Source organism: Agaricus bisporus (assembly GCF_000300575.1).
Source record: "Agaricus bisporus var. bisporus H97 unplaced genomic scaffold AGABI2scaffold_1, whole genome shotgun sequence".
NCBI classification, from domain to species: domain Eukaryota; kingdom Fungi; phylum Basidiomycota; class Agaricomycetes; order Agaricales; family Agaricaceae; genus Agaricus; species Agaricus bisporus.
The window spans coordinates 2,882,665-2,901,321 of NW_006267344.1; the positions used below are offsets into that span (position 1 = coordinate 2,882,665).

At 46.6% G+C, this 18,657-nt stretch overlaps 9 protein-coding genes across 9 annotated transcripts; 7 read left to right on the forward strand and 2 right to left on the reverse strand.

The window, feature by feature from the left end:
• Positions 1-416: 416 nt before the first annotated feature.
• Positions 417-2,174, forward strand: AGABI2DRAFT_114572 (hypothetical protein; the record flags this gene model as incomplete). The annotated part of the gene is made up of 3 exons (XM_006454778.1): positions 417-1,461; positions 1,515-2,103; positions 2,156-2,174. The coding sequence occupies 3 exons, from the start codon at positions 417-419 to the stop codon at positions 2,172-2,174; spliced, it is 1,653 nt and encodes a 550-aa protein (XP_006454841.1).
• Positions 2,175-3,173: 999 nt separating this feature from the next.
• AGABI2DRAFT_215418 (hypothetical protein) lies at positions 3,174-4,214 on the forward strand. The gene is made up of 5 exons (XM_006454779.1): positions 3,174-3,463; positions 3,518-3,586; positions 3,650-3,874; positions 3,946-4,071; positions 4,129-4,214. Exons 1-5 carry the CDS (start codon positions 3,244-3,246, stop codon positions 4,209-4,211), a joined length of 723 nt encoding a protein of 240 aa, XP_006454842.1. The 5' UTR covers positions 3,174-3,243; the 3' UTR covers positions 4,212-4,214.
• A 14-nt stretch (positions 4,215-4,228) lies between these two features.
• AGABI2DRAFT_198478 (hypothetical protein) lies at positions 4,229-5,774 on the reverse strand (the record flags this gene model as incomplete). Its single annotated transcript, XM_006454780.1, has 4 exons — positions 4,229-4,456; positions 4,514-4,697; positions 4,752-5,374; positions 5,427-5,774. The coding sequence occupies 4 exons, from the start codon at positions 5,772-5,774 to the stop codon at positions 4,289-4,291; spliced, it is 1,323 nt and encodes a 440-aa protein (XP_006454843.1). The 3' UTR covers positions 4,229-4,288.
• A 209-nt stretch (positions 5,775-5,983) lies between these two features.
• Positions 5,984-7,762, forward strand: AGABI2DRAFT_148200 (hypothetical protein; the record flags this gene model as incomplete). Its single annotated transcript, XM_006454781.1, has 7 exons — positions 5,984-6,053; positions 6,108-6,421; positions 6,474-6,731; positions 6,788-6,886; positions 6,940-7,065; positions 7,122-7,351; positions 7,405-7,762. The coding sequence occupies 7 exons, from the start codon at positions 5,984-5,986 to the stop codon at positions 7,760-7,762; spliced, it is 1,455 nt and encodes a 484-aa protein (XP_006454844.1).
• Positions 7,763-7,803: 41 nt separating this feature from the next.
• On the reverse strand, positions 7,804-8,915 carry AGABI2DRAFT_176262 (hypothetical protein). Its single transcript, XM_006454782.1, has 3 exons — positions 8,256-8,915; positions 8,108-8,197; positions 7,804-8,051 (listed from the first exon to the last, which is right to left on the reverse strand). The coding sequence occupies exons 1-3, from the start codon at positions 8,757-8,759 to the stop codon at positions 7,998-8,000; spliced, it is 648 nt and encodes a 215-aa protein (XP_006454845.1). The 5' UTR covers positions 8,760-8,915; the 3' UTR covers positions 7,804-7,997.
• A 328-nt stretch (positions 8,916-9,243) lies between these two features.
• On the forward strand, positions 9,244-10,276 carry AGABI2DRAFT_190080 (hypothetical protein). Its single transcript, XM_006454783.1, has 6 exons — positions 9,244-9,289; positions 9,343-9,447; positions 9,503-9,618; positions 9,670-9,726; positions 9,780-9,818; positions 9,867-10,276. The coding sequence occupies exons 1-6, from the start codon at positions 9,268-9,270 to the stop codon at positions 9,903-9,905; spliced, it is 378 nt and encodes a 125-aa protein (XP_006454846.1). The 5' UTR covers positions 9,244-9,267; the 3' UTR covers positions 9,906-10,276.
• Positions 10,277-10,376: 100 nt separating this feature from the next.
• On the forward strand, positions 10,377-11,284 carry AGABI2DRAFT_215430 (hypothetical protein). The gene is made up of 3 exons (XM_006454784.1): positions 10,377-10,489; positions 10,541-10,885; positions 10,944-11,284. The coding sequence occupies exons 1-3, from the start codon at positions 10,400-10,402 to the stop codon at positions 11,052-11,054; spliced, it is 546 nt and encodes a 181-aa protein (XP_006454847.1). The 5' UTR covers positions 10,377-10,399; the 3' UTR covers positions 11,055-11,284.
• A 1,092-nt stretch (positions 11,285-12,376) lies between these two features.
• On the forward strand, positions 12,377-14,730 carry AGABI2DRAFT_215435 (hypothetical protein). Its single transcript, XM_006454785.1, has 12 exons — positions 12,377-12,540; positions 12,596-12,710; positions 12,765-12,845; positions 12,903-13,122; positions 13,181-13,190; positions 13,255-13,271; positions 13,330-13,546; positions 13,601-13,811; positions 13,867-14,045; positions 14,097-14,157; positions 14,212-14,325; positions 14,390-14,730. The coding sequence occupies exons 1-12, from the start codon at positions 12,393-12,395 to the stop codon at positions 14,424-14,426; spliced, it is 1,410 nt and encodes a 469-aa protein (XP_006454848.1). The 5' UTR covers positions 12,377-12,392; the 3' UTR covers positions 14,427-14,730.
• A 1,593-nt stretch (positions 14,731-16,323) lies between these two features.
• On the forward strand, positions 16,324-18,619 carry AGABI2DRAFT_190083 (hypothetical protein). The gene is made up of 13 exons (XM_006454786.1): positions 16,324-16,478; positions 16,528-16,564; positions 16,617-16,731; positions 16,801-16,881; positions 16,937-17,156; positions 17,210-17,219; positions 17,276-17,292; positions 17,345-17,561; positions 17,617-17,827; positions 17,880-18,067; positions 18,124-18,184; positions 18,245-18,361; positions 18,418-18,619. The coding sequence occupies exons 1-13, from the start codon at positions 16,377-16,379 to the stop codon at positions 18,443-18,445; spliced, it is 1,404 nt and encodes a 467-aa protein (XP_006454849.1). The 5' UTR covers positions 16,324-16,376; the 3' UTR covers positions 18,446-18,619.
• The last annotated feature ends 38 nt before the right edge of the window (positions 18,620-18,657 follow it).

The window sequence follows — 18,657 nt, forward strand, 5'->3', positions numbered from 1 at the left end:
GGGGGGGGAGATGAGGGATCTTTCTTGGGGGGGGGTTAGGTTGGTTCCCCCCCAGGCACCTGAGAGGGGGGGAGGGGAAATCTCTCCCCCTCTCTCCCCCACCCAGGGGGGTGAGCAGCGTAATTTTTTCCTTGGGAGAGGATGAGTCATTCCCCCCCCCCCTAGCCTTGGAGGGGGGGGGGATATTCCTCTTCTTTACCAAACCCAGGGGGGGGTGGCAATCCTTTTTTTCTTCCTCTGATACTTCCTCCCGTCCCTCCACCACCACGGCGACAGAATCATCTTCCTCATCTCCTCTCCCTCCTCTCCCCTCTCCTGCTGCTTCCTCGTCTTCCTCCCTCTCTCCCACCTCCACCCCCCGCCTCGCTCGCCCCTCCCCTCTCTCCCAGGGCCCCTTCACCCCTTCCGAGAAGCGAATGTCCCGCGATGACAGCGATCTCGCCGCCATGCTCGACTCCTCCAACAAAGCCACTGCAGGCATCGGTCGCAACGGTCTCAAGGGCCGCATCCGTCGCGCCTTTTCCTTCAGCGCCCTCAAGGAAGACGAAATCACTGAAGAACACGACGACGACGAGTCCATCAAAGCCTCCACCTTTCATTCCAAGCGCAAAGCCCCGGCCACTCCAGATCGTCCAGAAACTCCCAGTGGCGCCCGCACGGATGATGGTGAATCCACCGTTACCGTCCAGACTAAAAAGAAGAGCCGTGCCGCTTCCCTCTTCAACTCGAGGCTCAATGCCAGCACAGACAACATCTCTCTCTCCTCCACCGTCAGCAGTGCCAGCGTCATGATCAGAAAGCTCGGCTCCATGAGCAAGCTCGTCGTCCGCCGCAACTCCCTCGCCGGCATCACCTCCATCTTTAAGGATAAAAACAAGGAGACGCCCGACAAGCAGAAGAAAAAGGACAAAAAAGCCGCAAAGTCACCCACTCTCCAAGCAGAAGTCTCCCACGTCCACGCAGAACTCGACAGGGTGATTGGTGCCGACGCCAACGGCCTCAGTCCAGCTGCAGAACTCGCTCGCCAACATACCCTCAAGACAAAGGCCGAAGCTGCCGCAAAAGCAAAGGCCCAACAGGAAGCTCAAGTTGCTGTGAATGGCGTTGCCGATGCTGGTGTCCCTGCGTGGGACAAGAACACCACCACGCGCGCGGGCTCACCCGTCAAGCACTCGGGAGGCGTCCGAGTCAACGAGGATGGCACGAGAGTCGTCGTCGAGGAGGAAGACGACGACAGTGATGATGGCCATTATGACCCTCACCACAACAACTCTTACAATATGGATGGTTGGGACGACGACGAAGACGAGTGGGATGTTCCTGATACAGACGAAGATCTCACCATTCGTATCGGAATGGGCAAGGTCTCCCTCGAAGAGCACGACGGCGTCGAGCCCTGGGCCATGGATGCTCGACGCAGCGTCGAGCGAACACGAATTCCCAAGAGAGGAATTCTTAAAAGTGTGTATATCACGACCTCTTTCCAACCCACCTCCCTAACCTCCTTCTCCCAGACGCCGGTTCCTATGACCAGGCAAGTTTCTTTGGTGATCCATCGGCGCCACGCATTCGTTCAAACTCTTGCAATTCTCACCCGGGCCAAGCAGAGCTTGGTCCGTTGGCTCGCATACCTTCTCCGGATCCTGATCACATTGACGGCCTCCATCGACACAACTCTCACTCTTCAAGTCATTCCAACTCGGCACCTTCGATTCCCCCTCTCAAATTTGACACTGCATCCCCCATGAATCCTACATTTAACGCGGCCCCCAAAGACCTTCCTGATACCCCTTCTCCCACACCCAATGAGAGGCCCAGTTCGATATTCCAGCATCCAGCCCTCAATTCTTCTGCACCGGCACTCTCGATGGTGCCGTCGACTGCACCTACGCTAACTCACCGATCGGCGACTGCGCCTGCCAAGAAATTGGCGTTTGCGACGAGTTTATCGGTTTATGATACATTTTCTTCTAGTGTTTATGATAGGAGGAGTGAACCTGCGACTTGGAGTCGGTTGACGCCGGCTTTGGCGCAGAGGATCAAGGAGGAGTTGAATTCGTACAAGATGGAGGAGATGGAGGTGCACTCTGCTAGTCGGATACAGTACGTGTTTCGTTGGTTTTTCTGAATTGGATGTGCTGAACAAGTGTGATAGCACTCAGTTTTTCGTTTGATGGGTTTTTTTTGGTTTTTTTTCTGCTATCATGCATTTTATGTGTTTTACAAAGCATCGTTTGTTTCCCCTTCCCCTCTCCACTCTCTCTCTGATCTAAGGTCTATTCCATTGCAAGATTTCTTTTTTTCATATCTCTCTTCGGAGTCATCATAAAACAATAACCACTCCCTTTCCTTTTTTAAGATACCCTCCCCACCCCTCCTTTCCCTACTTTTGTCAATTTTTTTGGTGGTTAGAGCGTTTGTTCATGCTTTTTCTGCCTTTTTTTTTTTTTTTTAGTTTTTGAGAATTTGAAACTCCTTTGGACGGACGAATGAATGATATACAAAGGCATTGCACCCCCCCACTTTATATATATATCCTTTTTCTTCTACTTCACCTTTTGCTTTTTGTCGTTTTTGGTGTTTTTATTTTATTTTTTGAGGTAGTTTGGTGGTGGTGGTGGTGTGTTCATTTTTTTTTTCCTGCTTCTCTTTCCTTTGTTTGTGTATGAGTGAACATTCTTCTCGTTCGTTTTTTTTTTCAAATTTTTTTCTTTAGTGATAATAATAACAACAACAACAACAACAACTATGTGTGAAAAAAAGTAACGTACCATGTTTTTAGGGTTGGAGGTTTTTTTCTCTTTCGTTTAGTAATTGAATATTTTGTTTTTTTTGTGTGTGTGTGTGTGTGTGTTGTATTTTTTTTCGGGTGGGAATGCGAGGGTCGGTGGTTCCTTCATTTTTAGGGTGACAGATTGGTTACAGTTTACAACGCGAGAATTTAAGGTGTTGCTTGTCGTTGGTAAGGGGAATTCATGTTAATGTTACGAACAAAAGAAGTCTTTGTTCATTGTTCGTTGTTCGTTGGGCTATTTTAAGACAATGAGTTTTGTGGTAATGAAGCGAGAGTTGGTTGGGTATAAAAGATGGAAGGGTTGGTTTTTAGCTTGACTGGGTCTTGCGTATTATCTTCACCCTTACACTCCTTTCCTCTCTCTCTTTTTTTTATTTCTCTATAATCTTTCGAGGCTGCGCCTCTTACTCCTTTCAACAAATCAACAAAACAAACAAACAAAAAAAAAAATGATAGCAGGAATATCAAAAGCAGTTACACTTTATCTCGCTCCTGTTCTAGCGCTGACAGCTACTGTACTTGAGATTTTGGCGTTTTTGGCACCGACGTTGGTGTTGAGTGGGAGAGTGGATTTGGTGAGGGTTGTGCCTTCGGTGGCCCTGTTGATGGGAGGACGGGGAGAGGGAGAGGGAGAGGTGGATGGACCGAGTTTGTTTGTTGGGTCTTTAGGTTTGTCACGGTGATTTTTTTTTGGAGATTTTTTTTTTGGAAATTTGGATTTAGGTGCTTGTGTGAAGAGTAATAATGATGCACAGCTTAATTGTACTTTGGCAAGTGTATCTCCTCAATACGGTAAGCCATATCAAATCAAATCATCCTTGAGGCTTCAAACCTCAATTTCCATTTCGCGTTTAGATTTATCTCCTTTCCCTTCAAACGCACCAACAACCTTACTCTACGCTCCAAGTCCCTCAACACCCATATTCATCTCCATCGCACTCGCTCTCAACGTCGTCTTCCTTCTCACATTCACTCTAATCTCATTTCGAGAAAAGATGCCGGGGAAGATGGGGAAGGCGTTTGAATCACCGTTGATGCAGAGTTTATCTGCTGGTATGGGATTTTTGGGATTCATGACTGGTAAAAAAAATTCAATATATAAATTTTTTTTTTTTTTCTTTTTTAAACTGAAAGTGACTTTTTTTTGATAGGATTGACGGCGTTTATGGTTTTACGCATGTGGTTCGGTAAAACGGTACAAGATTTTAATACGAGTATCCAAAATCAAGGATCACAAGGTCCTAAACTCATAGCGGAGACAAGTAACGCTTTCACCAGTTGAGTTTCCCCTTCTTTACTTCCCCCCTTCGAATTCTGACGAGAGTGGAAAAAAGTGGTTTGGGTTGCACATGCTTTTTGGGCTGTTCCATTGATGATTTCATTGACGAAACATCACGTCAAGTCTGGAAAGGCTTAATGATTTTCTTTATCTCTTTTTTTGGGTTAGGACTTTTTTTTGTAGACTAAGGCAAAGGACACTCTTCGCATGACACTTTAGAAACCCACACCATACTCTCTTAAATGGTACAATAGGACTCTACCTCTCTTGTTTCCAATAGCCACATATTCACTTCCCGGTGAGAAATCTACAGTCGAGACACTTCCTAGAGGCGTACTCTGAGTCGGCCAATTGGCGAACGCGGTAAGTGAGGGAACGTGAATCTGTTAGGGTGTTTCGACGTGAGAGGCGTAACAAGTAGGTGAAGAACAGAACGTTACCAGTCTCATGGAATCCTTTTTCTCTTGACTAGCGATCGCTAGTAGTTGCGCATCATGATTAAATTTTAAGGTTGAGATTGCGGTGGTGAGATTTCCTATCGACTTGATAGGTTTGGGGTCTTTTGTTGATTCTTGAAGCGAGTATGAAGTCGAATTGTAGAAATTGACAAGACCAGAAGACGATCTGAACTTGGAATCAAGATACACACGAGTAGGGAGAGTAATCGAAACAACATACCCAACAGCCATGTAACCATTTCCACTTTGAGTACCAGCCAACGTTCGTCCGGCACCTCTGTATCCACCTTCGTCTTTCCACCTCTTCACACATCGTCTCTCTGCAACATCCCACAAATATACCTCTGCGTCAGATGTAAGAATGGCCAGATGGTCTCTCGAGGACGTCTCGCCGAGACTTTGAGCAGAGGAAGAGGAACCACCGAACCACCATAGACCGGATACACTGCCTCCACCGGCACATTTCAGAGAACCGATAACTTGGCCAGCGCCACTTTTCCAGTCGACGAGATGGACTTGGGCACCTTTCCCACCAGCGACACCTAATATCTCACCGGTTGGATTGAAACTTGTCATATGTATTGTTTCGGCATCTTCACGACTGTCCCTCGAGCGTTTCAAGCCTCTGGACTCGACTGAAGAGTGAGAAAAAGTGGTGCCCCATAAACCACGGTCGTGTCGTGTTGTTGTTCCAGTTTGTAAGTCGTGTGTGAAGAAAAATGGACGGGATCCTGAAAGAAGGATAGAAGAGCCGGAAGGATGGAATAGTACAGATGTTGGGGATGTGAGTGGAAGTGAGGGTGTATGAAGTGTTTGAAGGAGAGGAGATGTGTGTCCATCGACCTAGAAGCTACGAATAAATGAATGGAGATGAAGGACGACAAGCAATGTTCACATTGTATAATCGTACACGACGATCTGAAGTCCCAACACATAGCACGGGCACCCTAGGACTTGGATGAAAAGCGACCACATTGACAGAAGAGTCATTTTGAGTCGAAATATTAACGTCCCGAAGACGTTCGATGGCAATGGTGCCGGAAGATAATGATTTATCTTGCTTTCCTTCGCCTTCATCGCCTTTTTCAGCCTCAATGTCCTGCTCTTTGTGATATGTCTTCCGGGCTTGTTGAGCCCAAGATGGCTCGGGGTTTATGCGTTCGTATTGTGCTCGTAATTGCGATTCATAGTCACTCTCATCAGCTTCGCGAGGAGCAATGGGGCGCCGGGGCCGTTTGGCCATAAAGATAAAAGTATTTTTTCCTTCACTTGACATCATGGACGTATACACGATCACGTGTCGTCCAGTTCTATTTCTGACGTTTGAATTGAAGTTGGTTTCAAGCTATCCTTCATAAACCAGTCCTGATCAAAATCACGATGGGAACAAGACCGACGACCGATGTTCGTATGGCGACCGCCAAAGCTGGTTTGACTTTCAGACAAGGAGCAATGAAAGAATGGGAAAGAGAACTCCTCCAGTCTGCAGAAGTCAAGAGGAAAGCTACTGTAGCTCAGCTTTGTGAGCAGAGATCGACTTTTTGGTTTACCTCGGCAGTTATTGATGTCGTCCCAGATTTCCTCGACTATTACTTTCAGAATCTGGGCTACCTTACTGCACGGAAGCAGAGAAGAGCCAAGTTCGACATGGACACAACGGCAAGAGGTGTCAGAGGCCCAGAATATGCGCAGGAATTCAAGTCTTACTGTGGACGCGAGCGAGTGCTGCTCCGGCGACGTAGGACGAGACTCAAGGTCAACCAATTTCATATTATCGCTCAGGTCGGACAGGGAGGCTATGGCGAGGTTTATCTTGCACGGAAGCAAGACTCTGGTGAAGTCTGCGCTCTCAAGAAAATGCGAAAGAGAACTTTACATAAGATGGACGAGGCAAGCGCAATCCATACATCACAACCTTTGCGATGTTCAAACCACTCCATAGATTCGCCACGTTTTAGTTGAACGTGACATTCTCACTGCTACCAAGACACCCTGGCTTGTGCGATTGCTCTATGCGTTTCAGGATCCTCACTTTGTTTACCTAGCCATGGAATATGTTCCTGGAGGCGATTTCCGGACGCTTCTCAACAATTCTGGCGTTCTCAGGGAAACACACGCCCGTTTCTATATCAGTGAAATGTTTGCTGCCGTTAATGAACTCCACAAACTCGGATATATTCATCGTGATTTGAAGCCCGAGGTACGCGCACTCAACAATACAATGTTGTCAACGCTGGTGTTGAAACTTTTTTTTAGAACTTTTTGATCGATGGTACCGGTCACGTCAAACTGACAGATTTTGGCCTGGCAACTGGCGCATTGAATCCTCAACGTATTGAGTCACTGAAAATTAAGGTGATAGCAGGGTCTTCAGCATCCGTGTTGATTCATTGAGACCCTTTTCCCAGCTTGACAAGGTCAAAGACAACCAAATTATACAGCGATCGACCATGGAACGTCGTTCAATCTATCGGTCCATCCGCGGTGAAGACCCTCGCTACGCCGATTCTATAGTGGGCTCCCCTGACTATATGGTCGGTTGCGAATTGTCAGCCTAACAAAAGTGAAGAAGCTGATGCACAGTTCCCAGGCACCTGAAGTTCTCAGAGGGAAACCTTATACTTACTCGGTTGACTACTGGTCCCTGGGCTGCATATTGTTCGAATTCTTGGCCGGCTTCCCACCCTTCAACGGGCAAACACCAGAAGAAACATGGACAAACCTCAAAAATTGGTCAAAGGTCCTCCGAAGACCTCATTATGACGAGGCGGCCGATAAGGTGTTTAATCTGAGTGACGTATCCTGGGACGCGATCACGAGGTGAATACAGGGACTGACAATGCATCTTACTCATTTTGACTTATCTATCCCAGACTGATTGCTCATGCAAGTGTCCGCTATTCGAACCTCTCGGAATTGTCAGAACACCCGTTTTTTAAAAGTGTGATTTGGGATGATCTCCGCACCGTTCGTCCGCCTTTTGTGCCTACGCTCGACTCCGAGGTTGATACTGGATATTATGATGATTTTACGTCGGAGGACGACATGGCCAAGTATGCTGAAGTACAGGAGAAGCAGAAGAATGTGGATATGGTGAGGGAAATTGAGGAACCAATGGGTCGAGGTGTTTGGGTCGGATTCACCTTTGGGAAGAATGGACCTGGTCCCAAAGCTATGACTGCAAGTGCCTACGATGATGAAGATGAAGGTATCTTGACTACCATTTTTTGACAAGCCATGATTTTTTCTTTCCGGTGTGAAACAAGTTCTTCGGTTTTCAATCGTTTTATAACACTTCATAAACGCGGAACACGCATAATACAACCAGATACCAGTATTAGAATATAATCGAATTAATGAAAAGAGGGTTTAAATCGTAACGAAGGGCAACGGGGTGTGGAGAATAACAAAAAGAATGTCTGTCGTATAAAAGTCATTGACGGCATCGAATTCATGATCTGATCTTCTAAAGTTGAGTTTCCTGCCGGCGGAAAGTTTCTATCCAACCCTTTCGACCGTACTGCCATAGATATCAATCAATTAAAGGCTCAGACCGAGAGAAAACGAAGATAATACCTTGGGACGTTTATCTACAAGAGTAAAACCATCCACCATGTCGGTAGATTTGCGTTTGTATTGACCACGAGTTTGTTCTACTCGATCATCCTGTGATCATGGATAAAATTAGGTTGGTAATTGACGTGAAACAGTCGAGGATACGAACTGGTGTCATGAGGCCGTAGCTAGAGACGGATGTGCAAGAGGATCCGCTGGTAGAGGATCGAAGCGAAGCAACGTCCGAAGGAACATCAGGTTTGGGTCTCCAAACAACAGGCAAATCACAATCAGCAGTGGAGGGATACATCAATCTTTCGTCGTCCAATGTGGATTGATCAACCCTCGCAATGTACTCGACGAGAGAAGCATTAAGATTGAGTAAATCGTGGGCGGTAGGACCGTTAATTCGGATGGTGGTAACGCAGGTCGTAGACTCTATCACTGGACTATATGTTTGCACCACTTGAGGGTAAGGCTTGACGGAGACATGGCTGACGGGTAATTTTGTGGCCTTGTCGGTGTCAACACTCAAACCGAGCATGAGAGAATGTTTCTTGGCGTGATGAGTGGGTTTGTAGGCAACTCGGGTGTTGCGTGCCACTGAAAAACAGCGGGCATCGGCAATTCGGAGGGTGTAGACGACACGAGCGAAACCGGAGTCAGAAAGCATGTCGGATAATGAAGACTGGAAGGGATAGATGAAGACGTGTAGAGACTATTAATGGGAGGAGTAGTAAACGGAGGAGCACAGAACACGCTCAGCGTGTAAGGAAAATTAAAAAAGAGAGGGTGGGTGGGTGGACACAGTGAGTGCGTCTAACGAGTGGCGAGAGGTAAAGCGACAGATATTATATACTCTTCTAAACCTGGACCCACAAACGTACAGATTGAGATGAAACAATAGAACATGACGGAAGCAGGAGGTTCGGCTGCTGTACTATTGTTCTGAAGGGGGTAGCCGAGAAGTACAAGAGACAAACTAGTCACTGCAGGGTAATTGACGGATAAGGACATCGTTGTATTTCAGTGCATCTCTGTCGACGCGGGCTTGCTTTGTGCAATTGTTCTTGTGGAAACCGCGTGGGAACGCGGAAACAAGTTCGGCACACTATATAATTCGGCACATGAGACGGTGATCTTCATCTTCCTATCAAATCTTGTGGCTTTCCCTTTATTCTATGGCCTTGGCATATAAAATCGGTCAGTGTAGTCTCCCGTGTGGCGTGGCTATGTTTTTTTACCACTGCTGTCAGGTTCCCTTTTGTTCTGCCCAGAGTGCGGCACGCTCCTCAGCAGACCCAAAGATAGCGAAGATAGTATCATATGCGAACAATGCCGCCACGAAGAACCAGCTAGCTGTGGGTTCTCGTCCGTCTGTGACAGAAGCACAATTTTTTGAATAATTTCGACCAGCATATGATAATATCGTTATAACGACACGATCACATCCAGACGCGTTTCCTTCAGCACTGAGGCAGAAGAGAAAGACACAAACAAAATTTCACGACAAGGGCGACCAGGGGACACTGGTGAGCTTGTGAGAAACATCTCAATCCACCAGTCTGATAAAAAGAAATTAGGTATCAGAAAAATGTCCAGCCTGTGGCCACATGGAGGCATATTCAAAAGAGATGCAGGTGCGTGGATAAGGTTGGCAGACCAGAGCTTGGAAATTGATACAAAAATTTAGCTGCGCAGTGCGGATGAGGGATCGACGATCTTCTATACAGTAGGAGTTTGACGACATGGGATACAGCTTGTACTGACTCGCGAACAGTGTGCATCGTGCAAGCATGGATGGCGTGTCAATAATTAGGGTATATATATTGTTCAGACATAGACGCCAACGCTGCAAAATAAAGCGACGACGCCAAATCCACCGAGGAGGCTAGCAGAGGAAGCTACTGCGAGTTCACGGAGGGGGACTGGCTCTTTTTTGAGACTGAGGTGATGGGTAAGGAACGAAGTGTTAGGAGAGATGAGTGGAGCATACGTTGTAAAGTAGAAAGCGAGACCAAAGGTAGAAGCAAGGAGAAGAAGCGCGAGGTAGGGGAGGGCGTCGGTTGGGATGAGCGGGGCAAAGGCTGGGAGGGCGTCGAATGTTCGCTAACAAGGAATGAGCAGGCGTATATGATATGTTTTTACGACTTGGAGAAATACCTTTGCTTCGAAATAGTCGGCCATTGTGGTGATCTGGAATCCTGGATGACGACGGCCACGCCAGCAGAGACGTCACAGCTGCAACAAACACGCGCAAACTGCAAACATAAGCCACGCTTCCTGGTCTCTCCCTCGCTCACCACAGCAACCATGTCTGCGACCCAGAAACTTCAGCAGCACCCGGTCTTCGTCCAAGCCCAGAACAAGGCTCAGCACTACGTCGCCCAGCTCGACAAGGAGGTCTGTTTCTTTTCCTCTCCTCTAATCTCTCTTTCTAACCCCGCTCCACAGCTTTCCAAGTATCCCGTCCTTGTCCGCCTTGAGCAGCGCACTCAGATTCCCAAAAGCTATGCTGTCCTCGGTACTCTTGTCGTCGTTGGCATCCTCCATACCTTCAATCCCCTCGCGGCTCCCGTTTCGAACCTCGTTGGCTGGGCCGTCCCTGCATACCTCTCCTTCAAAGCTCTTGAGACACCCTCTGATAATGATAACATTCAATGGTTGACCTACTGGGTAGTCTTCGGCTTTTTCAACTTTTTAGAAAGTTTTGCTATTCGTCTTGTCCTCTACTATCTCCCCTGGTATTATGTCTTCAAGACCGTGTTCATCATTTGGCTTCAGATGCCTGGCACCCGCGTGAGTGTTACCAGTCGGCTTTCGCGTGGCTACCCTTCATTTACATAATGTTGCTTAGGGTGCACAAGCTACCTACTTCACCATCCTCAAACCGGTCCTCTCGAATATCAATAACCAAAATCGCGCCGTTGCCCCTACTACGACCAGTGCAGATGCTCACCAAGAGTAATCTTTTTTATTCTGGTGTAGGGTCATTCGTTTTTTTGTATAGAATGTTCCGTATCGACGTTTTATTACCCTTTATGGTTTATAATTTTCGTTTCCTGTAGTCTTTTGCATCTTGACTTGACATTTGATGGGCTTCGCTTATACGAGAAAAAAAATTCCCTTTTTTTCTAGTCAAATGTCTCGATGTAAGTTCATTAGTTTTTGATCTGAAAGTCGATGTTCGCAGTATTGTCCTGATGTGTAGGACTTGCCACTGACCACTCTTCGTCGTCGTGAATGGCGGTTGCTGCACTTGCATGCTTCTCTACCCATGCAATTTCTGTTGAAGGAGTGTCAGCTATTTCTCCATTGCTGGGCCATGTTCGATGACCTGCAGCGCTCCATTCATTGATATTAGTGCCAAGGGTCGTCGACCATCTTCGACACCGACATATTAAGGACCAAGAAGTGTTTAAAGCATTGCTCGATGTTTGGGTTTACGATGTATCTGAGGAAGTCAGATATCGACGACGATTATCAAGATTTTCCTTTGACGTCACTGAGGAACATGGCTCGGTAATCAAGATGGAGTGCATAGCGTACATATAGGCTACTTACCTTCCTGTCTACATTTTCTGTCTCCAATCCAAATCTCTTTTGGAATAGCCAAAATCCACTTCATTGCACATGCAAAAAGGTCCTCATCTGGAAGTAGACCGGGACCCCTGCAAATCAACAGGGCAACTCAGCTTCAAGTTATGGAAAAAATAACAACCGCCCCTTTCCCGTCACACTGGTGTATGGTAGACGCAAAATAGGTTGGAAGGCAGTATCATATGCTGATGTACAACCTAAATTTCGACTGATCCGCTCAGAAAACAGTAGATCGAGCCGCAGCAGTATGTTTGTAACATTGTCGCTGTCAGGGAGTGGGAATTGGCTTGTGGGACTAGTCACCGGGCCAACTGCCCCATGTGTTCTGGAACATCTGCCAAAACGAAGTACTAAAAGTGGATACGTCCGTATTACCCCATATTGCCACATACGGTGACTTCATCACTTGCACAAGGTTTCACGGGCTAGCCACTCGAATCTACACGCCCAGTCATCCCAAGTAAAGCAGGCATCACCTCATTGTCGCCATAAACTATCGTTCGGTGTCATATGGACTCCTCTTAATACTATCCCCACATCACCAGAATGGTCACCGCTACAACCGTTTTCTCGGCAGGCTTGCTTCTCCGAGATGCCAGGTGCACACATAATCTAAATATATTGTTCCTTTGCCATATATTACTGGGTGGATCCGAACCGCTAAAGCCTGGAACCCTGTCTTCTCCGTCTATCTGGCGTTACACCTATGGCAGAAGTTGAGAAATCATCTAATTTCGAAACCAGCGAAGGAGGTTCCGTCCAGATCTTCGAGAGACCAAAGGGTCTCAAGGGGTTATACCTTAACCCATTGACCCAGGTCATTTTGTTGGGGTTTGTTTGCTTCATGTGTCCTGGTGGGTGTTGTGTTTTCTTTTCCCCCCTTTTTTTGCGACACTAAACCCGCGCAAGGCCTCTTCAATGCCTTGAATGGCCTTGGGGGAGGGGGACAGATCGACACGGCAGTCAGCGCCAATGCGAATTCGGCTTTGTACTCCACTTTTGCAGTGGGTGCTTTTTTTGCCGGGTAAAGCCATCATCTTCATCAGTGATGTCGGCTCATGTTCTCAATCTCCAAAAGGTCTGTCAACAATATGTTAGGGCCACGGTGGACTCTTCTACTGGGTAGTGCGGGGTACCCTTTGTACATTGGATCTTTTTTGTGAGTTCTGACTAATCGAGAATCCATATACCTACGAAATACTCAGACTATTATTAGGGCTATCAACATCCACCCTAAAGCAGGCGGCTTCGTTATCGGAGCTGGGGCCATCCTTGGATTATGCGCTGGTTTGTTATGGACCGCTCAAGGTTCACTCATGCTATCGTATCCCACGGAAAGCCAAAAGGGTTTATTTATCAGTGTATTTTGGGCTATCTTCAATCTCGGCGCGGTCGTCGGGGCTAGTGTTTCTCTGGGGCAAAACTATCAATCTCAAGTACGTGATGCGGGCTTGCATGTTTGGACGCTGATACTGATAATGTTCATCACGATAGGCTAATTCAGGTCAGTATTGGAATTCGTGGTGTCACGCTCGAGCTGAACGAACCGTATTATCAATGAATTGCAGTTGGCAACGAGACTTATGTGAGCCAGCACGCGTTAGGTTTGGACAGAATTGAGAGTTCATGATGTACAACTTTAGATTGGTTTCCTTATTCTGACGCTGATCGGAGTCGCTATCCCCTTCGTAATGGCTGATCCTTCAAAGATTATCCGTTTAGATGGTACACGGGTGACGACTCCTCGTAACCCATCATGGAAGACTGAGTTTCTGGGACTCTGGATCACCTTCAGGGAAGATCCATATGTTCTCTTACTATTCCCCATGTTCCTTGCATCGAACTGGTTCTACACGTGGCGTAAGTTTAATTAACCTTACTATCAATTATCACGCTATTTACCGGTCTATACAGAGTTTAATGAATACAACAATGCCCTGTTCAACATCCGCGCGCGTTCTCTAAATAACCTTATGTACTGGCTGGCCCAGATTATTGGCTCGCTCTCTATAGGATTCATCCTCGATCAAAGAAATCTGTCTCGACGTTTTCGTGCATTCACTGGTTGGATCATTCTTCTGGTGATGGTATTCGTGGTCCACACTTGGGCATATTTCTATCAAAAGTACGGTGCTTTTACCTTCTTATTGGACAATCGACTGACAAAATGACGCGATCAGGAATTATACCAGAGACTCTGTTACCCACAAACTTGATATCTTTGACCATGGATATGCAGGACGGGCTATCCTGTATATCTTCTATGGTTTCCTCGATTCTATGTGGCAAACGGCCGTCTATTGGCTATTGGGAGCTATGTCCAACAATCCGAGTAAATTGGCATACTTCACAGGTTTCTGTAAGTGCTTCCTATCACAGCTGTTTTCCTTTTAAGCATGTCAGCCCACAGATAAGTCAATTCAGTCAGCCGGCGCTGCAGGTACCTGGAGTGCTGACGCCAAAAAGACACCGTACGCCCTCGTTCTTTGATAAGATTGATGTCGCTTTCTGAGATACTTATCTAGGTACATGACCATGTTCATTTCTACATGGGTTCTCCTCGCATCGGGCCTGGTCTTTGCGCTTCCTCTTATCCATATGCGCGTTACGAATCATACATACTCCTCCGATGATTTTCCGTGCGTGTTTTTTTCCATCTCTTGCGCGAACTATTAATTTTGAGTATTGAATCTTTAATTGTAGACCTCAGTCTAGTGATCACGAAGATCGTGAAAGCTGATTCATGTGCTATTCTTTGCTATTCCCTACTGTACACATATAATACACCGATAATCAACAACTAGTAGGCCGAGAGCTTCCAACTCGGCCTTGCGCCTGTCCATCAACCAAGGATCGGCGGACGGGCAATATGACTCTCCTTTTTCTACACCTAACTGTACAGTATGGAGCAGCCTTCATTGTCGACGTTGTTGTATGTGCGCCTGGATTTGAGTGTCGGGTACATTTTACACGGTGGTTTTCTGCTGAGGCTTATATACGGTTTCAATTGTATGTGTACGCAAATAGAGATGTATATATTGCTAGAGGATGTTCCCGCTGTTTGGGGAGCGCAGAGCATGCATTTTCCCTGGACGGAGAATATCCGCCGCGGTGGCAAGTCGTTTTTCTATATTTTGATAGTGCCAATGTGACATTCCTTGTGAAATACATTTCAACATTCACTTGATGAGATATTTGCGTTCACATCGTAATAAGCTTAAATGCTCTCAGGCCCCTTTGGGATCTTTACGCATGGTCGTGCACACCGATCGAGGCTTCTATTAAGGCAGCCAGAGAATAGATGAACAGGGGGGTTCCGTCTCGGGCAACATGCACGGTCCAATTATACAACTGTATGACAATAGATTAAATCACTGGGCAGCACTTAGTGCGGTGGTTAACTATACAGATGTCCTGACTGACCTTTTGATCATATCGCCAGTGGCCCAACTAACATATAGAGTTGGAGATGCTACGATAACCGGAAAAACATCATATCGTAGTACGATTTGATGCTTTTACGGCGTTAGTTTCATGTTTTAATTATATTCGCGTCACTGGTGGCCATGCAATGATTAAAATCTACGATCCAAAGGCACGGCTGCGTGTGCTGGTTGGGTATAGCCGGGTTTAACCTGAGCTTGAACCACTGAACCATGTTGTTCCATGCAGGGTATTTTTGCAGATACAGACATTGATCCATTTATTGCAGGCGACCAACCCGCATCAACAGACACAAGCGGACCCCTGATACCACGAACATATGCATTACTCCGTTTCAGCCTCCAAATAGAATTATCCTTAGGTTTGACCCTCAACATTCTGCATATTTTCAACTGGTAAAACCATATGGTATATACTTGTATATATATAACAAAAACACTGACCCTTTTGTCGCAACTAATTTCATTCATGGTCACGAAATCATCTCCAGGTCACCTCCTCCCCACATTCCGCATCTTGCCAAGCTAGTGCCGGGGCGCCTTGAAGGCTTGACCGGAATATGATTGCCGTCGCACAATGCTTGCTATTTTTACAGAAAGCTAGAGACGGGCATATGCGCAGGGTTTGACTGTCTCCCATATTGTTACTTCAGCTTCAAGTAAAACGTCGGTCGCAAATCCGCGGCTCACAGCTCTGCACTCAGTACTCAGTGCTAATCACTTCGAATGATACTTGCACGGTGTAATACTACTACGTGGAAACGACTTGAAAGCCCGCGACAATCTGGTGCCCTCGATGCCGGACCGATTTCCGGATGCAATTTGAGAAAACACGGAGAGATTAAGGAGATTAAGGCCAGTTGGTCAATTTTTGTCCGCATAGGAACTGGTGGTCCGGAAGACGGCTTTGAGAGATGTTTCCGGGGGTCTATCGGACATTGCACCAGGGCAGCATGCGGGGAATCTGTTCGTATGTAAGGGTTCCCAGGTTCTGACTGGGCTCCCACATGGTTTTCCTGGTCAAACTCCAGATCAGCACGCGCACACTGCCCAAAAACGAACTGTGTCACAAGATACGGTAGTGAACTGCCCAGATTGATTCCACGGCTGCATTTATCCTATGGTTCGCCCCAGGTTCGCCCCACAGGATGAATACATAAACAACCGGGTCTTATGCTGCAATCCTTGCGGACCCCCTGCCCTTCGGTTTGCTCTTATCCCGAGCCTTTCCTCCCTATCGTCCCGACATGAACGACCAAGAGAAACCCGACGGCACTGATACAAGTTCTCAGGTCTATTATGAACGCCCCAAAGGGCTCAGGGGACTGTATTCTCACCCATTAACTCAGGTCCTATATTTTTTTCTTTCTCATCGGCGACGAATCTGAAGCTACGCAGGTGACGATACTTGGCCTCGTTTGTTTCATGTGTCCAGGTATGAGCTAGTCTCAAGACTGGTAATGATGATCGCTGACACGCCGTAACAGGTCTCTTCAACGCCCTTACTGGATTGGGAGGAGGTGGCCAAGTCGACCCCATAACTAACGATCATGCAAACGTGGCACTTAATGCTACGTTTTCGGTCGCCGCATTTTTTGCTGGGTATGCGTATCATCTCTTTCGCATCTTGTATGGTCACTCGACCAATGCCTAATTGATATAATTTTACAGATCCATAAACAATATACTTGGTGCCCGGCTCACTTTATTCATTGGAAGCTGTGGTTATGCCCTGTACATTGGTTCATATCTGTGAGTGTCACCAACTACATGAACGATTGACTGATGTTTTGAACTTTTCTCACAGGGCTTTGAACATCCACTCCAATGCCCGCGGTTTCGTGGTCGGGGCTGGCGCTATCCTTGGAATATGTGCTGGTCTGCTATGGACTGCTCAGGGTTCCCTCATGTTAGCATACCCAACAGAAATTCAGAAAGGTCGCTACATCAGTATCTTCTGGGCCATTTTCAACTTGGGCGGAGTTGTTGGGGCATCTGTATCCCTCGGCACAAATTACAATTCCAAGGTTCGTCCTCCTGGCATTCGTGGTTTCACATGTATTGACCTTATTTATTGTAGGCCAACGCAGGTACGTTTATCGGTTCGAAATATTGGCTGTGCAATTCTAAACATAAGCACCTCCAGTTGGAAATGGGACATATGTCAGTCGAATTTACCCCTTTATAGAGTATCAGAAGACTAACGTATCGAAAGATTGGGTTTTTGGTCCTTACACTATGTGGGACTATCCTCCCCCTTGTCATGGTAGATCCGAAGAATATGATCAGATCAGATGGAACGAAAGTTACCGTCTCCAAACAACCTTCTTGGAGGACAGAACTCATGAGGCTCCCCCGCGCCATTAGGAAAGATCCTATGATCATATTGCTGTTCCCTATGTTCCTTGCTTCAAACTGGTTCTACACTTGGCGTATGAATATCACCTTACATCGATATTACTCAACTACTAATGCTCATAACCATAGAATTCACTGACTACAACGGTGCCATCTTCAACATCAGAGCGCGTGCCTTGAACAACGTCGTATACTGGCTGGCACAAATTGTGGGGTCGATTCTCGTCGGATTGGTCCTCGACAGCAAGCGCCTTCGTCGAAGAATCAGGGCCTTCACTGGCTGGGGTATTCTCTTTGCTCTTATATGGGTCGTCCACATCTGGGGCTACTTTTATCAGAGGTGAGTACAAGTCGAGCCAGAAAGAAACGTGACTAATTCAATTGCTGTACAGGCAATATACCCGCGAGTCACTTAGCAAGACTGATATCAGGATGGATATCTTTGATGCGCCGTACGGAGGAAGAATTATGCTGTATATCATGTGTGGCATTTTGGACGCTACATGGCAAGTAACGACGTATTGGATCATGGGCGCCATGTCGAACGACGCTTCCACACTAGCATACCTCATTGGATTTTGTGAGCTTCTCCTAATATTCGCAGATAGTCATAACGCGTTACTGATTGAACCCTAGATAAATCTATCCAATCTGCAGGAGCCGCAGGAGCCTGGGCTGCGGACAGTCGCAAAGAACCGTGAGTTGCCTTTTTCCCCTAGCCTCCATCTGGATTCGTGTCTTGACGCAATTCGACTAGATACATGAACTTATTCGTTTCCACTTGGGTTATTCTCTTGGCTGGCCTCTTCTTTGCTCTGCCGATGATTTACTGGCGTGTCACTGATCAGACAGATACTACTCCGGATGATAACACGTGAGTAATGGTCATTCATCAGAAAATACATCACACTGAAGTATAAATCAATGCAGGCCATCCGATTCGAAGGCGGACGCTTGAGGGATGAGCTAATGATGCCGCTTAATGAATTACGCTTTCTTCGATTTCAATTTTGCGATACTCTAATAATTGGGACGAGGGTTTTACCTAGTATTAAGTTGTACTTTTCCACATGTAACAAATCTTTCAAGATAGTTCGCAGGATTAATATTACTTATCATGGTATCCCGTGGTATATTGACCAAAATAAGCGTGGATACTCCATATGTATT

What these genes read in the sequence shown, in the direction of transcription:
- AGABI2DRAFT_215418 (XM_006454779.1), top strand. Translation starts at nt 3,244, where the DNA reads ATGATAGCAGGAATATCAAAAGCAGTTACACTTTATCTCGCTCCTGTT. An exon ending in TTTGTTTGTTGGGTCTTTAG is followed by an intron (nt 3,464 to 3,517) that starts GTTTGTCACGGT and finishes ATTTGGATTTAG; the next exon opens with GTGCTTGTGTGAAGAGTAAT. An exon ending in GACAAGTAACGCTTTCACCA is followed by an intron (nt 4,072 to 4,128) that starts GTTGAGTTTCCC and finishes AGTGGAAAAAAG; the next exon opens with TGGTTTGGGTTGCACATGCT.
- AGABI2DRAFT_176262 (XM_006454782.1), bottom strand. Translation starts at nt 8,759, where the DNA reads ATGCTTTCTGACTCCGGTTTCGCTCGTGTCGTCTACACCCTCCGAATT. An exon ending in GCTACGGCCTCATGACACCA is followed by an intron (nt 8,198 to 8,255) that starts GTTCGTATCCTC and finishes CCATGATCACAG; the next exon opens with GATGATCGAGTAGAACAAAC. An exon ending in TTGTAGATAAACGTCCCAAG is followed by an intron (nt 8,052 to 8,107) that starts GTATTATCTTCG and finishes TATCTATGGCAG; the next exon opens with TACGGTCGAAAGGGTTGGAT.
- AGABI2DRAFT_190080 (XM_006454783.1), top strand. Translation starts at nt 9,268, where the DNA reads ATGGCCTTGGCATATAAAATCG. An exon ending in GGCCTTGGCATATAAAATCG is followed by an intron (nt 9,290 to 9,342) that starts GTCAGTGTAGTC and finishes CACTGCTGTCAG; the next exon opens with GTTCCCTTTTGTTCTGCCCA. An exon ending in CATATTCAAAAGAGATGCAG is followed by an intron (nt 9,727 to 9,779) that starts GTGCGTGGATAA and finishes ACAAAAATTTAG; the next exon opens with CTGCGCAGTGCGGATGAGGG.
- AGABI2DRAFT_215430 (XM_006454784.1), top strand. Translation starts at nt 10,400, where the DNA reads ATGTCTGCGACCCAGAAACTTCAGCAGCACCCGGTCTTCGTCCAAGCC. An exon ending in TCGCCCAGCTCGACAAGGAG is followed by an intron (nt 10,490 to 10,540) that starts GTCTGTTTCTTT and finishes CCCGCTCCACAG; the next exon opens with CTTTCCAAGTATCCCGTCCT. An exon ending in TTCAGATGCCTGGCACCCGC is followed by an intron (nt 10,886 to 10,943) that starts GTGAGTGTTACC and finishes AATGTTGCTTAG; the next exon opens with GGTGCACAAGCTACCTACTT.
- AGABI2DRAFT_215435 (XM_006454785.1), top strand. Translation starts at nt 12,393, where the DNA reads ATGGCAGAAGTTGAGAAATCATCTAATTTCGAAACCAGCGAAGGAGGT. An exon ending in GAACTGGTTCTACACGTGGC is followed by an intron (nt 13,547 to 13,600) that starts GTAAGTTTAATT and finishes CGGTCTATACAG; the next exon opens with AGTTTAATGAATACAACAAT. An exon ending in GGCATACTTCACAGGTTTCT is followed by an intron (nt 14,046 to 14,096) that starts GTAAGTGCTTCC and finishes GTCAGCCCACAG; the next exon opens with ATAAGTCAATTCAGTCAGCC.
- AGABI2DRAFT_190083 (XM_006454786.1), top strand. Translation starts at nt 16,377, where the DNA reads ATGAACGACCAAGAGAAACCCGACGGCACTGATACAAGTTCTCAGGTC. An exon ending in CTGTACATTGGTTCATATCT is followed by an intron (nt 16,882 to 16,936) that starts GTGAGTGTCACC and finishes CTTTTCTCACAG; the next exon opens with GGCTTTGAACATCCACTCCA. An exon ending in TGGGGCTACTTTTATCAGAG is followed by an intron (nt 17,828 to 17,879) that starts GTGAGTACAAGT and finishes ATTGCTGTACAG; the next exon opens with GCAATATACCCGCGAGTCAC.